This window comes from Dasypus novemcinctus, chromosome 8 (genome assembly GCF_030445035.2).
Source record: "Dasypus novemcinctus isolate mDasNov1 chromosome 8, mDasNov1.1.hap2, whole genome shotgun sequence".
Lineage (NCBI taxonomy): Eukaryota > Metazoa > Chordata > Mammalia > Cingulata > Dasypodidae > Dasypus > Dasypus novemcinctus.
In genome coordinates, this window is record NC_080680.1 from 129,715,322 (window position 1) to 129,731,196 (window position 15,875).

Consider the following 15,875-nt stretch of genomic DNA (forward strand, 5'->3'; position numbering starts at 1 on the left):
GAGCTTGGATCTCGGCGACTCTGTCTTCCCACATTCCTCCTGTCACAAGCATACATTGTGTATTTGTAATAAAATTAAATTTGTAAACACCAGTAATGTGGGGTTTAGATACGTGGGCTATTCTTGATTCACCTTATTTTTCTTTGACATCTATGTTGAATTATGTCTATTGAAACAGGATTACTGCTGTAAAAATAGAAGTAGAGAAAAATAGAGGCAGTGTGTCTATATGGAAGACTGGAATAGGCGAAGAAAAGCTAAGAAAACTCTTTAAAGAGCAGGTAGTGGAAATGTGTCCTCACATCTTCCTAGCAAATGTCAACGGGAGGCCTGAGGGGACGGGCTCCCCCAGCACGGAGCGGGCCTCTGGGGAGACACTGCCTGTGGCTGCCTGTGGGCTCCCGTGCTCCTGAGCTGCCGGGCGTCCTGTGTGGACGTGCATGTGCCTGTGGGTGAGGGAGGGTTCACGCCCTTGCAGAAATAGAGCCGGAAGCTGGCCGTGGCGGTGCAGCTCGTAGGCGAAGCAGGGGAGGCAGCGGGCCGAGTTGCGCCTGCCCCCTGCCAGGTCACCCCGCTTGTCGCCCTTTACTCAGGGCCATTTGCTTTAAATGCCTGGGGCTTGCAGCAGCTATTACCACCTGTAACAGTTTGAAGCTTTTTGTGGATTCCAGAGAAGATCATGTTCTTAAAGCTAATCCACTTCTGCGGGTGCGCATCCCTTTTCTGATGGGGTTGGATTCACTTGGGGCCTTTGGTTGGATAGCGTCAGTGGGCGTGACCCAGGGTGGTTGTCGGCCCCCTTGCTGGAGTCCTTTATGCACCAAGGGCTGACAGCAGAGGCCCAGAGAAAGCTAGAGACAGATGCCCGGGGCGAGGGAGAGGCCCCCAGGGGAGGAGAGGTGGCAGGCTGCCAGTGCCTGGGGGGAGCGGGGCAGGGGAGCCCTGCGGAGCCGCCACCTTGCCCTGCCACGTGCAGCGGTGCAGGGGTCCAGGGTCGCCAGCAGCCTACCGACAACACCTTGGTTTGGGGCATTTCCATGGGCTCAGGACTGTAATAAGCTTTTAGCCTAATAAGTTTCCCCCATAAAAGCCAACTTGTTCCTGGTATATTCCCCCCAGCAGCCTTTAGCACACTGAGTCACCGAGTCGTTAGCCTGGTTTCCTGGTGTCTCGGCTCTGTGACCTCACAAGGGTTGAGTTGTGGACAGGTGGCACCTGGAGAGTTTCCAGCCCTCCTGGGAGGGGGTTCTGGACTGTGTGCTGACCCAGGGGGGTTCTTCGGTCTGGCCGTGGGAGGACCTGCCCCATCTCAAGGCACTCAGATCGGGGCCCACAGACAGGGCTGAGCTGGGAAGGGTCTCCCCAGCAGGTGCGTTAGTAACTCCTCTCTGCCTGCAGTCGCCTGTCCGCCTCGCCCGGCGCCTGGCCCCTCAGATGCATTTGTATTGCAGGACGCAGAGGGCTCCACGTGTTTGCACTTGGCTGCCAAGAAAGGCCACTACGATGTGGTGCAGTACCTGCTCTCCAACGGACAGATGGATGTCAACTGTCAGGTAAAGCCGTGCCCTTGCCCGCGGCCCGCCCTCGGGGGTTCCGTCTGCTCAGGGACAGCAAGCCCCTGCTCTGCCCCAGGCCTGGGGGAGGGCCGCTCCTCCCAGGCCCGGGTCAGTGCTGGCCTCTCCCTGCCTCCTGTGGCCTGCAGTCTCCCTCCACTGCCCTTCATGCCCAAGGCCAGCGTCCCCCGAGGCCTTCCTCGCCCCTGCTGGCCACGGGCGCCCGGCTCAGGTTCTCCAAGCAGCGGCCACTGTCTGTGCGCCTGCTCCGTGTCCACCTGGCAGTCTCCACCAACTGCCCCTCCAGGGCAGGAATATTGACCGTTGTATTCACTGCTGAGGGCTGCGCTGCCTGAGGTCGGGATAGAATGGGGAGGGGGCACCTGAGCAGCCCCTCTCTCCCCTGGGGACCTGAGGCCCCACCCCCTCCTCCTGCACAAGCCCCAGGGGCCTCCCACCTGTGTGCAGGCCCTGGGGTAACTCCCTGCCTCACTGCTCCCCTGTCCTGCTGAGGGAGCCCAGCCCCCTGGCTTTTAGCCAGCCGCTCCCACCAACCCAGTCATTCTTTTTTTTTTTTTAAGATTTATTTGTTTATTTATTTATTTCCCACCCTGCCTCCGTTTGTCTGCTCTCTGTGTCCACCTGTTGCATCCTCCTCCTTGTCCGCTTCCGTTGTTGATAGCGGCACGGGAATCTGTTTCCCTTTGTTGAGTCATCTTGTGTCAGCTCTCCGTGTGGGTGGCGCCACTCTTAGGCAGGCTGCACCCTCCGTCGCGTCGTGGCTCTCCCCATGGGGCGTACTCCCTGTGCGCGGGGCTCCCCCACGCGGGGGACACCCCTGCGTGGCAGGGCACTCCTTGCATGCATCAGCACTGCGCATGGGCCAGCTGCACACGGGTCAAGGAGGCCCAGGGTTTGAACTGCGGACTTCCCATGTGGTAGACGGACACCCTAACCACTGGGCCAAGTCCACTTTCCCCCAGTCGTTCTAACTCAGCTCAAAGGCCGCTTTTGCCAGGCCACCCTCCGAGACCTTTCAGGACCCCTGATGCACTGCCAGTGGGCCCCCAGCAGACCCCCAGCACCCTCCCTGCTCCCCCATGGGAGACCGTGCTTGCACTCAGTCCCTCTCCCTGCTGTGCCACCACCGCCCGACATTGTACCTCTTCCACTTAGTTGGTTATTTTGCTTTTCTTCCTCATCACATCCTCGGTGGCAGCACCTGACCCCCTCCGCAGTTTGGTGACCTGGCACAGTAGCTCGTTTGGGAAGTGTGGGGAGGGCGAAGCTTCTGCCTCCAGGTGAGGAGTTGGCAGTGCAGCCCCCGTGCCCCCTTGTTTAAGTGAAAATCCCCAGGACCTCTGTGCCCACCCTGTGTTGGTGAAGAGCCAGCCTGCGGGCCACGAGGGGCCCTTTCACATCAGCTCCGAGCAGGATGTGCAGCAGCCCCCGCTTGGTGGCCGTCCCCTCCAGCCACCAGCGTGCACTGGGGAGCCCAGGCACTGCGGGGAGGAGTGAGGGCAGACACCATCCTGTAGGGTGCCCAGAGGTACCCAGAGGGCACCTGGCCTCCCAGTGGCGGGGGTCCCATCCTGCCTCATGCACCTGCTGTGCGCAGCTGTGCTGAAATGAGCTGGTGGCACCTGCCCGGCAGGACCAGCTTGGGAACGAGCAAGCCAGCAGCGCTTTCCCTCCCAGGGAGCTGTCAGGTCCCGTCTGTGTGCCTCTGGTTCCTTTATCTCAGAGGAGCGTCTGCCCCGGGCAACCCCTGGCAGCTGCGTGGCCGCCCTGTGGCCCTCCTCTGTAGCTGTCACACAGCCTCGTTTCCTTCTTTTCGACAGGATGACGGCGGCTGGACACCCATGATCTGGGCCACTGAGTACAAGCACGTGGAGCTCGTGAAGCTGCTGCTCTCAAAGGGCTCGGACATCAACATCCGGGACAACGTAAGTCTGGCGTGTCCTCACCGTCGCTGTCTTGCTGCTCACGAGCTCCAGTGGGAGCTGTGTGCCCAGACCACAGCCTGCCCCGCGAGGGCCTCCGCTAACTGCCCGCTGCTGTGAGGGCCGCCTCGCCAGCGGCCGGTCAGTCCAGGTGGCTTCCTGACTGCTTCCCACATGCCAGCGGCTGGGGGGAAATGGGGCTGCGGCACCGGCAGGCACAGCCTGCGTTCGCCAAGACGACGGTGCCTGACAGCCCCTTCTCTCCTCCTGGGCCGAGTGTCTGAAATTGAGGCCCCAGAAAAGCCCGGGGAGGTGCAGGTAGTGCTGGTGAGCGGGGGCTGCCTTGGAAGAGCAAGGGCGAGAGGAAGGTGACCGGTGGGCTGTGAGGTCAGGTACTCTGTTGGTGCTTAGTTTTTATGCCAGATTTATTTGCTCAGAAAACCCAGTTTGGGGTCCCGGCAAGGGGACATCAGACCCGGTGGGCTCACATCCCTGCAGCCTGCCGAAGTGCCGAGGTTCTCTGGTTGTGGGCAGCAGCAGGGGACGGATGAACTTCAGAGGGGGTCGGACTTGGGATGGACAGCAGAAGTGCCCGCAGCTCTGGTTGGGTCCCCACCGCTGGCATGAAGAGTGGCGCACGTCACCGTGTCCTGCCCAGGCCGCAGCTCCCAGGGCAGCATCGGGGAAGCGGACAGACGTGTGCTGGCCCACAGTGCCAGCCTTCGCAGCTGCCAGAAGCCCAGGAAACAAACGCGTGAAATTGTAACCAAAGGAGAAAGAAGGCTTGGAGTAAGAAACGTGTCTTCTGGAAAAGCACGTCCATCTTTGGGGTGGCCTGGGAAGGAGGTGTTCCCTCTTGGTCCTGTGCCAGGATAGGGATGGGACTGCGGACAGGCGGGCCTGAAGACAAGTGGCCTGGGCGGCGCTGGCCTCCTCTGCCTCTCGGCCGCTCCCAGCCCTCCCTGCCCCTGAGAACCGCCCCCGGGGGCAGACCTGCCTGCCGCACGGGAGCGCCCATGGCCTCTCCTCGCCTGGCCTGCGGCGTTCGTGCTTTTCCCAGGCCAGCACCAAACCTTTGCTGGGAGTTGCAGCCGAGAACAGCGGCTCTGCGGCCCGGGCCTGTTCTCCAGCGCTCCCCTGGGGGTGTTTCCCCGTGACTCCTTCAGCACCCGGATGCACTGCTCGAAATGCAGAATCCGATTGGCTCAGGGAGTTTGCGCTGGCTGTGAGGCAGGTGCTTCACCATGAGCAAAACTGTGGGCCTGGGGAAGCGCATGGGAGAACATCTGGGTGAGGCGGGGCAGGGGCAGTGGGAGGCACAGCAGCGCCTGGTCTGCGCACTGTGCTGTCACAGTGTTGTCGCCTGAGGGGACTGTGCCAGGCCCGCGGCACTCAGCCCTGCACCCTCACGCCTGTTTGCCCGGGGGCCCTCGCAGCTCCCCGCTTGTGGGGGCTCTGCTGGGGAGGCACTTCTGGCTACATGAAGACGTTACCAGATGGGAAGCCACTTATTTTTCAGATGAAACAACTGTAGTAACAGCTTTATTGACATGTAATTGTATTTAAAGTGTGCAGCAGCGTAAGTTTAACCTCAGAAACCATAGCCATGCCCAAGGTACTGAGCCCTTGTCACTCACTGCCCCACGTGCTCCAGCCTCTCTAAATGCATTTGTGTATTTTGCATGTTAAACCATGTCGTATATTAGATTTCCAAATACTAGGTCTTCTTTAATTCCCTTTATCAGTGTTTTGTGGTTTTCTGTGTACATATTCTTCACATCTTTGGCTAAACTTATTCCTAAGTATTTTAATACCTGCTGTTTTAGTTTTCCCAGCAGCTAAAACAAGTACCATATGATAGGTTGGCTTACAGAGGGGATTTACTGGCTCGTGGTTTCGGGGCTGGAAGGTTTGTCTCTCCTGTGTCGGTGTCTTCTGGCTCCTGGTAGTCTTGGAGGCTCGTGGCCACATCCTCTCCTCTCTCCTGGGCTCACTGACTTTCTGCTCCTGGCCGCCCACAGCTTCTCCTTCTGGTTCCCTGTCCTTTGCTCATAAGCACTTCGGCCTTCTTGGGTTAAGACCTACCCTCTGGGTACAGCCGAACTAAGAACATCTTCAAAGGTCCAGTTTGCACAGGACCCAGTGGTTTGGGCCTGAACTTGCCTATTTCAGGAGACCTGATTCATTCCCCACAGTCTGCCCACTGGGCCCCCAAAAGGACATGTCTTCCCACATGCAAAATACCTTCATTCCATCACAACGTCCCGGAAGCCTTGAGACTTTTCAGTAAGTGCAAAGTGCAGAGTCTCTGCAAAATCAGTTATGAGTGTGTCCATCCTAGGGTACAGTTTCTGTCTGATGCACCTGTGAAACCTAGAAAGCAAGTTTATGCTTCTAATATGCAAAGGAAGGACAGGAATGAATATTCCCATTCACGAAGGGAGAAACTGGAAGGAAAAGAGGGGCCATGGGTGTCAAACAGTTCCAAAACCCATCAGGGCAAACTCCATCCGATTTGAAGGTCGAGAGTCATCTGTGGAACATTTTGTCCTCTGGGCAACACCTTCTAGGTGTTTGTGCAGCAGCCTTGCTCTCCCCAAGTGCTGGGGTGGCAGCACTCTCCCTGAAGAATGGGACCCCAGACCCGCCCCCTCCAAGCACAGGGCAGCACGCCCTTCCCACACACACGGTGGGCAGTGCTCCCAGCCCCAGGCGATCTCTTCGGCCCAGACCTCAGCTTCCTTGGTGCTACCCTTGGGGTGCTACTTCAGTCCTCGTCGTGGTTCCTTTCAGTTCCTGCTGGCAGCGGCTCTCTGCTCATGCAGTGTTTGCGGAAACCTTGTCCGCTTGGCGTAAAGGCCCTCCAGAGCCCTCCCCATACCCGCCCTCCAGTCCCGACGGGTTCTGCCGGGTTCCGCCGAGCCCTCGTCTCCGCAGGCTTGCTGTTTGGAAGTGCAGGGGTCCCCGGGAGAGCCGCTTCCGGCCCTCGCCTCAGCACACCCCTGCATGGGCTCAGAGCTTTTCAGGCCACCAGTTTCTGATAAGTTTTTGCTTGAAAGTCCAACTCCCAGCTCATCCCTTTCTTCTCACATTTCACTTGAAGCTGCCAGGAGAAGCCAGGCTGCACACTCTACTCTTAGCTTGGAAACCTCCTCAGCTAAATATCCGAGTGCCCCCTTTCAGGTTCCACTTTCAATCTGATGTAGAGCAAGTTTGGCTGGGTTCCCTGCCATTTCATGGCGAGGGTCCCTTTTCTTTCAATTTTCAACGATCTGTTCCTCCTTTCCTTCCAAGGCCTCACGAGACGCACCTTTGACATCCCTGGCCCCGCCAGCAGTCTCTGGCTTTGCTGTCAAGCACCTCACAGTTCTTCCGGCCGCCCCTCCTCACCCCGTTCCAATACCAGCTCTGCGTTTTTAGGTGTTCGTCATAGCAGTACCTCAGTTTCCAGGACCAAAAACGGTTTTTGTTTCCCAGCTGCTAACACAAATGCCGAACAATGGATTCGCTTAACAACAGATGTTTATCGGCTCACGGTTTTTAGGGCTAGAAGGCTTGTTTCCTGCCGGGAACAGGCAGCAGATCTTGCGGGACCCTGGCTTTTGCGCACGTGGCCGTGCACCTGGCGGCATCTCCTCTTCTGGTGCCGCTGATGCCGGCTTCCGGCTGCTCCCGTGTCCTCCTCCTAAGGACGTCAGCCGTGTTGGACCAGGCCCAGCCTCACTTGGCACCTTCACTGGCCGCATCTCTCTCCAGAGGCCCAGTTTGCATTGCACGTGGGTTCACCCCACGGGCCAGGGGATGGGGCCTGGATCTGCCTTTTGTGGGGGGCGTGATTCTGTCCCTAACCGTTGCTGTTGTAAATGGAATATTTTTTCCTGATACCCTTTTCAGATTGTTTGGTGTTGATTACTAGTGTATAGAAACATCACTGATGTATACTTGTTAATTTTGTATCCTGCCGCTTAGTTAAATTCTTTTATTACCTCTAGCAGCTTTTATAGTATCATGTGATTTGTGAATCAGGGCAGTTTCACTCCTTCCTTTCCAGCCTTGGTTCCTTTCATTATTTCTCTTGCCTGGGGTGGCTCCGGCCAGGGCTCCCCCCACAGTGGGGACAGCAGGCACCCCTGCCTTGCTCCTGACCTTCAAGGAGCTCTTAGTCCTCCACTGTTGAGTTAGATGCAGACTGTGGGCTTTGGGTTATGCCCTTTATCACTTCCTAAAATACGTCTTTGCCTAAGTTTTTGAACACAGAACGCGAGTTTCGCAGCCGCTTTAGTGACCTTGTGGGCTGATTCCAGCTTCTTTGTCGGCTCTGAGGGGATTGGGGCTGTTTTCTCCTCATTGTGGGTCATGTGTTCCTGCTTCTTTGTGTACCTGGTAACCTTCAGGTAGATGCCGGACATTGTTACCTCTTTTGGTGCTGGATGTGTTTACATTTCTGTGAATGTTCTGAGCGTTGTTCTGGGCCCCAGTCAAGCTACTTGGAAACCATATGGGTGTTTGGTCTTAGGTCCAGGGCTCCCCGTTCCCTGCCTCCAGACCCAGCCCCCTGGGCGCTCTGTCCGCGCCTGTGAATTAGGAGCTCTGGAGTCCGGCTGGTGGGAACGGGCCCTGCCTCTTGCCATCTTCTGTCTGTGTCCTGCCGAGTCGTCGGCTTCTGAGCTTTCCCGTCCGCACCTGCCTGTGCACTCCAGCTGCCTTGGTCTCCTGGGCGCTCAGCCTCTCAGCCGGGGTCTCCTCTTAGCCCCACTTGTTTCCTCTCAGCAATCCTATGCCTTTATCCATCGTCTTGAAAACTTTGTTGTGTGCGTTCTGTCTTGTGTGCTGTGGTTCTCTCAGGTGGGAGTGTGAATCCGGTCTGGTCCTGTTCCTCCACGTTGGCCGGAAGCAGAAGTGACCGTTACTGTTAGCCGGGAAGTTGCTGGGAGGAGCAGGCCAGGCCGGGCCAGTGTCGCAGGCGCCCTTCAGAGGGGTCGGGTTGGCTGTGCTCTCCCGGGACGGAAGCTCTTCTGTGGCTGCAGCCTCAGCAGCATGGAGGGCAGAGGAGGCCCCACAGAGGCAGCGTCTGTTGGGGAGCCCGAGGGTCAGCGGGGTGGGGAGAGCCCGAGGCCAGCGGGGTGGGGGGAGCCCGACGGCCAATGGGGGTGGGGGGCCCAAATGACTCCAGAGGAGCTCTGAGGCCGGTGGGAAGAGCCAGCATCAGGGCCGCTTCCTTCTGTACTGGTCATTGGCCTGGAAAGCCTCCAGCGCACATTACAGAGGGACAGGGGGCCACCCCTTGGGGTGGGTGCGGGGCTGCCTCCTCCGCAGGACGCTTGGGGGCAGCATCGGAGGGGCAGAGCGCAGGCTGCTTGTTCTGGGTGATACTTCTTTTCTCTTTCTAAAATAACCTGTACTGCGGTTGTTTGACTTTCCTAACGAAAAGGTTACAAAGGAAAAGTGTCTCTCCCTCAGGGTCCCGCCTGCTGCTGCGTCCTCTGCTGCACCGTGAGGCTGCTTTCCTTGGTCTCCATGGGAAGGTGCAGCTGCCCCCCGGGGTCCGCGCAGACAAGCTCCTGGCGGTGGTCCGGGCAGAGGCGGGCGGTGGCACCCGTGTGCGCCCCTCAGCACCTGCTGCCGCTGGCCAGGACCCCCACCGCCTGGGCCTGGGCTGGCTGGGACCCACTCACTGCGCTCGTGTCCTGTCTAGGAAGAGAACATCTGCCTGCACTGGGCGGCGTTCTCGGGCTGTGTGGACATTGCGGAGATACTCTTGGCCGCCAGGTGTGACCTGCACGCCGTCAACATCCACGGCGACTCGCCCCTGCACATCGCCGCCAGGGAGAACCGCTACGACTGTGTCGTGTGAGTGGCTCCAGCCTGGCCTCTGCCCTCGTGGCTGCTCGGTGGTGCCTCAGGCCGGCCCGTGTGCTCCGGCCACGCCTTGGACAGTTGGGAGGTACCCTCCGATTCCTGGGTGGAGGGGGAGCACCTGAGCAGACGGAGCTTTCTCGTTTCACGTTCGAGGTCAGCTGTTGTTTATTTCTGCTTCTGGAACGGTCATGTGGACAGTCCCCCAGTGCTCACACCAGTCCTCAGGAGGTGTTGTGGACGTAGCGCTCACGTCAAGAGCCTGTGCCCAGCTCAGCCCGGAACATGGCGGGCGCGGCAGCTCCAGGCCCCCTCACACTCCTCAAAGCCACGGGCTGTGCTGTGTCCCCTCGGAGGCGCTCACAGGTGCCGGAGCAGGTCCGGCCAGGGGTGGGGTGGAGCAGGGCTGCGCGCCTCCTCCTCTTCCGCTGGCTCCTGCCAGTTCCCACCCACAGTCTCCCCGGAGCGGGCGCCCTGTTCGGACTTGGGCTCCAGCTGCTGCTCAGCTGCGTTGGGGGGGCCCGGCCCGTGCCCCCAGGGAGCCCATCAAGAAGGGGCTACAGTGTCCAGTCCTGGGGCGAGACAGCCGTTCAGACAACGCACGAGGCAGCCCCCATCACTGCCTCCTCGTCACCCTTGAGGGTGGGTTTGACTGAGAAATTCAAGAAAAATCAAATCCCCTTTAATTCTTTACACGTTCTTCCTGCTAAGAAAACTGCAGGATGACTTGATGTAAGCGTGGAGAGGAGTGACGAAGTATGTTCTGGTGTGTCCTTGGTCAGTAAGCGCGTTCACGTTGCTTGAGGACGGAGGGTGCGTTTTCTTACCGCAGACCACAGTCTCATAAACGTCGTTCTCGTGTGTCCTGGTTGAAGACTCGCGTGTTCTGTTGGTCCCTCCTTCCCTCTCAGCCTCTTTCTCTCTCGGGATTCTGATGTCACCTTGAAGAATAAGGAGGGGGAGACGCCCCTGCAGTGTGCGCGCCTGAACTCCCAGGTGTGGGCTGCCCTGCAGATGAGCAGAGCGCTCCGAGACGCCGCGCCAGACAGGCCCGCGCCCGTGGAGAGGACCGTGAGCAGGTGAGACGCAGCCAGGCCAGGGCAGCCGCTGCGCGCTGGGTGCGGCTGCGCAGCGGCCGAGACGCGGGGGCTCAAAGCGAGAGAAGGGCTCCTCTGTGGGTCTCCTAGGCTGTGTGTCCCCCACCTCTGGCGGGGGTGTCCCCAGGAGCAGCTAACGGGGACGCCTGCCCCCACACAGGGACATCGCGCGTGGCTATGAGCGCATCCCCATCCCCTGCGTCAACGCCGTGGACAGCGAGCCGTGCCCCGGCAACTACAAGTACGTGCCCCAGAACTGCGTGACGTCGCCCATGAACATCGACAGGAACATCACCCACCTGCAGGTTAGTGGCCGGGCCGGGGAGGCGGGGTCTCCAGGAGGCCCGTGCTTGGGCCGCTCCCTCCCTCGCTTCCCCGGAGTGCTGACCCAGGCGGGCAGATCAAGACACCGTCCCTCCCGAGAATGCGGCCCGCCCCCCCCAGCACCAGGTCTCTGGCGCTGACGAGCACACCCCTTCCCGGGAGCCCCTGCCCTTGAGAAGTGAGAAGACAAAGCAGCGCTCCTCTGTCGAAGGCGGGCCGAGGCTTAAGGAGGCGCACGTCCAGTTAAGAGACAGTTGTGAGGATTGTGAGAAAAAGTGGGGGTGCCATGTGTTCTGAGCCTGCCGTTGTCTGTCTCGCAGTACTGCGTGTGTGTCGACGACTGCTCCTCCAGCAACTGCATGTGCGGCCAGCTCAGCGTGCGCTGCTGGTACGGCCAGGTGAGGACGCTTCCTGTTTGATCTGGGCCTCTGTGGCGAGGCCTGGCCAGAGTGTACGAAAATGACGAATACAGCCGCAGCCTCCAAGTGACCCCAGCGGCACCAGCAAGGATGTGCTGGGTGAGCGGGGCAGGGCGCCTGCTGGGGAAGCAGGTGGCGGCCGAGGAAGGAGCTGGAGCTGAGGTGCGGTCACAGGCCAGTCCTGGGGAGACAGCCGTGGGGACCGGTGGGCCCCGGCGTTGCTGTGCTGTGCAGGGGGCCGCAGTAGGGAAGGCGTGTGTGTTCCCAGCGGGCTCTGCCTTGCTCCTGATGGGTTTGAGCTGCCCGGGAGGCCCTGGGCGCCTGTGGCCTGAAGCCTGGCCAGAAACAGCAGACGTCGGCCTCACTGAACCCGCTGAAGCCACAGGCCTGGAGCGGCCGCGCGGAGAGGGGCAGGCGGGCAGGGAGGGCAGGGGCAGCGGCCAGGGCGGGGTTCTCAGAGGCCAGGCACTCGGAGTTGGTGAAGATGGGCCCCAACAAAATGGCCTTTGGTTTCAGCAGTTCAGGGGTCACTGGAGGGAGAAGCGGGGTGGTCTCTGGGTGAACAGGAACGCGGCTGTAGGCCGCAGCTGGGGGGACAGGCCTGGAAGCCGGCCTCCTGTACTTGGCGCTTGGTGTCGGGGCTCACTGAGTGCAAGCCTGCGGCACGGGCTAGAGGACGACTGGCAGTGCCCGAGGGACGGGTGAGGGGCTCGTCCCTGCACAGTGGGGGGCGGCACGCCCCCTGGGCGGGGAGGAGGGGGGCGGCTGAGGAGCTCCAGGTGATGGCTCCTGTGGCCCCTGCTGAGAGGGGTGGGAGTGCGTGTTGCAGGGCAGCTGCGACTTGCTGGAGTAGCCCCTGAGGCGTGAGCCCGGCAGCCGCTCCCTCGGAGCACAACCCTTGGCCAGTGTCTGGGCGGGGGAAGATGGGGAGCAGGGGCTGCCCCGAGTCACCTGGGGCTGCAGGAGGGCGACGGCCCGAGGCCGTGGAGAGCTTACAGCAGCCTCCAGGGCGAGGACCAGCGGGGAGGTTCTTAGGGACACTGTCAGCGCAGAGCCCTGGTCAGAGGCTTCCCCTGTTCTAGTTCTTCGTTACTAACCGAGTGTGTGCAGTGAGGCGGCTTGACCGGTGGGAATCTATTGGCTTGCGCCGCTGGGGCTGGGAGAAGACCAGGTCGAGGCAGCGTCAAGGCAGTGGTTTCCTCTGGAAGCTGGGCGCTCCGGGCCGGCTGCCCGGTCCTGGCTCCTCCGTCACGTGGCCGTGCCCAAGCGGCCTCTCCTGGCCTCGCCTCTCTCCTGGTGCTGGCCTTGCGGCATCTGCCTGCTCACGTGGCCCCCCTCTCTGTGGAGCAGGATACGGGCCCCACCCAGACTGGAGCTGCCGCAGCTCGAGACCGTCTGCACGTTCACGCCCACGAGTGGGTTAAGTGGGGGGGACGCCCCACACCACACACCTGCCAAGCTGGTGTTGACCTTTGGCCGGGAGTCAGGCGTCTCCATGTCGATTCTGAGGCCCCGTTGGGCACATGGTTGAAGCGCCTTGAGTTAGTGATGGAGAAGAAAGACCGGCCGCCCCTGTCCCCGCAGGACGGCCGCCTCCTGCCCGAGTTCAACATGGCGGAGCCCCCGCTGATCTTCGAGTGCAACCACGCCTGCTCCTGCTGGAGGAGCTGCCGCAACAGGGTGGTGCAGAACGGGCTCAGGTGAGCGCCCGCCGCGCCCTCGGGTGCTGGTGTCAGCTGCTGGTTACACTCTTCCTCCCTGTGAGAATCTTGTGTTAATGTTCTGAAGCTTTGTGGAGTTTAGAATTTAATCTCTTTAGGAAAGCATAATCTCAAGGGTCTCTGGTTTAAGAGTTGGAGATGATTCCAGTTTCTCAAAGTTCACTATATTTTATGCAGGTAAGAAAATAACTTTTACATATATATAGGTATTTTCATATAGAACTAATGATTTACCTTTGAACTGTTTATCTTTTGGAAATGTTATTTATGCCACAGATAACAAGAATGATGTTTCTACCACCTTAGGCTTAAATTAGATGCTTTTAATTTTAGGCTTTAAGGAAGGAACGGATTGGATTGAGCTAAAAATCAGAGGCGTGGGCTCAATGTAAAAATTACCTTTGTTATCAAGTTGATGCATGTTCCTCAACTGATTAGGACTACTCTATTTTAATATTCCAATCATACTTTAAACATTCTCCATTCTTTCAGGTTTTCTAACAATATTATAATGCTGCTCTAAAACGTTTTAAACTGTGTCCGCCCCTTGTTTCTGAATCCTTCGAGGCACTTTGTCTTTCACGGTCATCTTGGTCACTGAGCAAGGGCCGGCGCCCCTTCTCTGCCCCCATAGGCACTTGCCTGCTCCCCAAGCCCGTCCGGCCGCCGCCCCCTCCGTGTGCCCATCCCACGTTCCTGAGGTTGTGGCACTGAAGTCAGGGGGCAGGTGAGCGCCAGTCCTCACGGCATTCCTGTTATTTAGTAGCACAAGTAACCAGAGGACAGCGCTCACGGGCAGCCCACGTTCCTGTCTTCAGTGTCCGGGTCAGGGGCAAACACCGCTGGACGCAGCGACAGGCGGAGGCATGCACGGGCTCCCGAGAAGCTGGGTGTCCGTTATGGTCCCAGGGCTTGTTGGAGACCCTCTGGGCCTGAGGGAGCCCCACATGCGGCAGGGCCGTGCACCCGCCACCCACGGCCCTGCCGCGCACACGCTTTCTGCCTGGAGGAGCTCTGGCGTGAGCGGAGGGCGAGCCGCCTACAGGCTCAGGCACTGCTAGCGTGCGTCCACACGTGGCTCTGCGGGTGGGTGCTGGGCCGCCTGGGCTGCTCGGGGAGGGAGGCCAGGATGCACAGCGCGGGAGTGTGCTCCACCCAGCCACGCACGGCCCTGCCCGCAGGGGTCGGCCGCCCCATGCCTGTGCAGCGTGCAGGCAGAGCCCCCAGCCCAGAGGGATCTCCACATGGGACTCGTGGACGGGCCAGGCGCCCACACATGGGCCTGCACACCAGCCCCTGGCCTCCCGGCTGGGAGCAGGCAGCACCTCGACAGGAGCCGCGTCCACTCTGCCCTGGCGTCAGACCCCCGTTCTGGCTGCAGTGGGCTCCCTTCTCAGGCTGGGCCCTCAACTCCGAGTCGGTCCTGCCGAGCCCCAAAACGGCACAGCAGACACAGGCGTCATGGGGAGAGGAGCACTGGGCAGACCCTTTGCAGTCTTCCCTGGACCCAGGAGAGCCCCAGGGACAGGACAGGCACATGGAACCCTGGGCGGGTGAAGCCAGAAAGGTCCCGAGACCCCAGGTGGGCCTCGCCTTCAAGAGCTCGTGGAGAAGGTGGTCGCAGGGGCGCGAGGAGCCTGGGCATGGGTGGACAGGCAGAGGGCACCAGCAGAGCAGGCTGCCCCCGGGGACGGGAGGGCCTGGCCGGGGCCCTGGTGGCCAGCCTGACGGTCACCCGCATCGCAGACCCCTGGTCACAGTGCGGGATGTCGCGTTCCTTGGCCGTGCAGCAGTGCACTGACCAGGGAGGGGCGTGCAGCTCTTGAGGGTCCCTGCTTCCTGGGACCCTCCAAGTCTGTGTTGAGAGTTGATGTCCGTGTGGAGGATTTGGGGCGCTTTCGTCCTTCTGAGGCATTTTCCCGTTTCATGTGCTTCAGGCTCAGGCTCATGTAGAATGTTCTCGGTTTTCAGAGACAAGTCCGCATCGTCCTTTCTGTCTGCTCATTCTCCGCAGTAAACTCTGGAAGACGCACAGGGCCCACTGGTGGCCACTCACCCCCTCGCTCTCTGCTTTCCAGGGCAAGGCTGCAGCTCTACCGGACACGGAGCATGGGCTGGGGCGTGCGGTCCCTGCAGGACATCCCGCTGGGCACCTTCGTCTGCGAGTGAGTGACCTGAGCCGCCCCCGTCCGCATGCCACGGGGCTCCTGGGGGGTGGGGCACTCCTGGACGCACCGGGGGGGGGGGCGCTGCCGTGTCTGCGCTCGTACTTGCTCCAGGACAGCTGGGGAGGGTTGGAGGCCCGCGGGTCACAGCGCCCCACCTGGCCTGGGCAGAGAGGCAGTGTCGGCAGCACGGGAGGGCTGGCACGGCCACTGGGCGTTGGCTGGAGCGCTCACCGGGCCTCAGGGCTGGGCCCTGGTTCTGTGTTGTTGCGGGACTTTGGCTGAGCCGGGCGCCTCGTCTCAGCTGCTGACCAGGACGGGCTGGTGATCACGAGAGGCTGCACTCAGACCAGTCCCTGCAGCCGCAGGTGGAGAGGGAAGAGGACTGGTCAGATAAAGCTTGGAATCCTTTTCCTTTTCCTCCTTCTGAAGCAACGCGTGAGCTCGTTTCCCATTTTGTCCCCTCAAGAACTGGACGGTCGACGTCCAGTGCCACCACGCAGTGTCTCTCTGGTTCCGCTAAGCCCAGCAGTCCAGCTGGTGCTCTGACCCTCCCTCACAGCCACCTTCTCTGCACGGCAAGCGTGTTTTGTGGTTTTGATGCTTCTGTGCATTGTTCAGGGTGCCTGTGCCAAGGGCTTCTCCAAAGGGGGACCTGCCAGCTGGCCCAGCCCCCACTGTAGGGCTGTTTCCAGGCTCTGGGCTCTCGGCTCTCTGCCTCTTGTCCTGCAGCCCTGAAGCCCCCTTGCCACTTCTGGCTGCCACTCTTTCCGCTTTGTGCTTTAGGCACGTCTTAC

General features: G+C 60.3%; 1 protein-coding gene across 20 annotated transcripts in view; it reads left to right on the top strand.

Annotated features, from left to right (window-relative positions):
- Positions 1-15,875, top strand: part of EHMT1 (euchromatic histone lysine methyltransferase 1) — a 298,696-nt gene that overhangs the window by 264,501 nt on the left and 18,320 nt on the right. For all 20 annotated transcript variants that reach the window (XM_058302808.2, XM_058302813.2, XM_058302812.2 and 17 more), the window contains 8 exons: positions 1,452-1,553; positions 3,395-3,499; positions 9,192-9,346; positions 10,264-10,431; positions 10,610-10,754; positions 11,094-11,171; positions 12,777-12,892; positions 14,992-15,078. In XM_058302808.2, the coding sequence (XP_058158791.1) occupies positions 1,452-1,553; positions 3,395-3,499; positions 9,192-9,346; positions 10,264-10,431; positions 10,610-10,754; positions 11,094-11,171; positions 12,777-12,892; positions 14,992-15,078 (956 nt within the window). The remainder of the gene's footprint in view (positions 1-1,451; positions 1,554-3,394; positions 3,500-9,191; positions 9,347-10,263; positions 10,432-10,609; positions 10,755-11,093; positions 11,172-12,776; positions 12,893-14,991; positions 15,079-15,875) is intronic.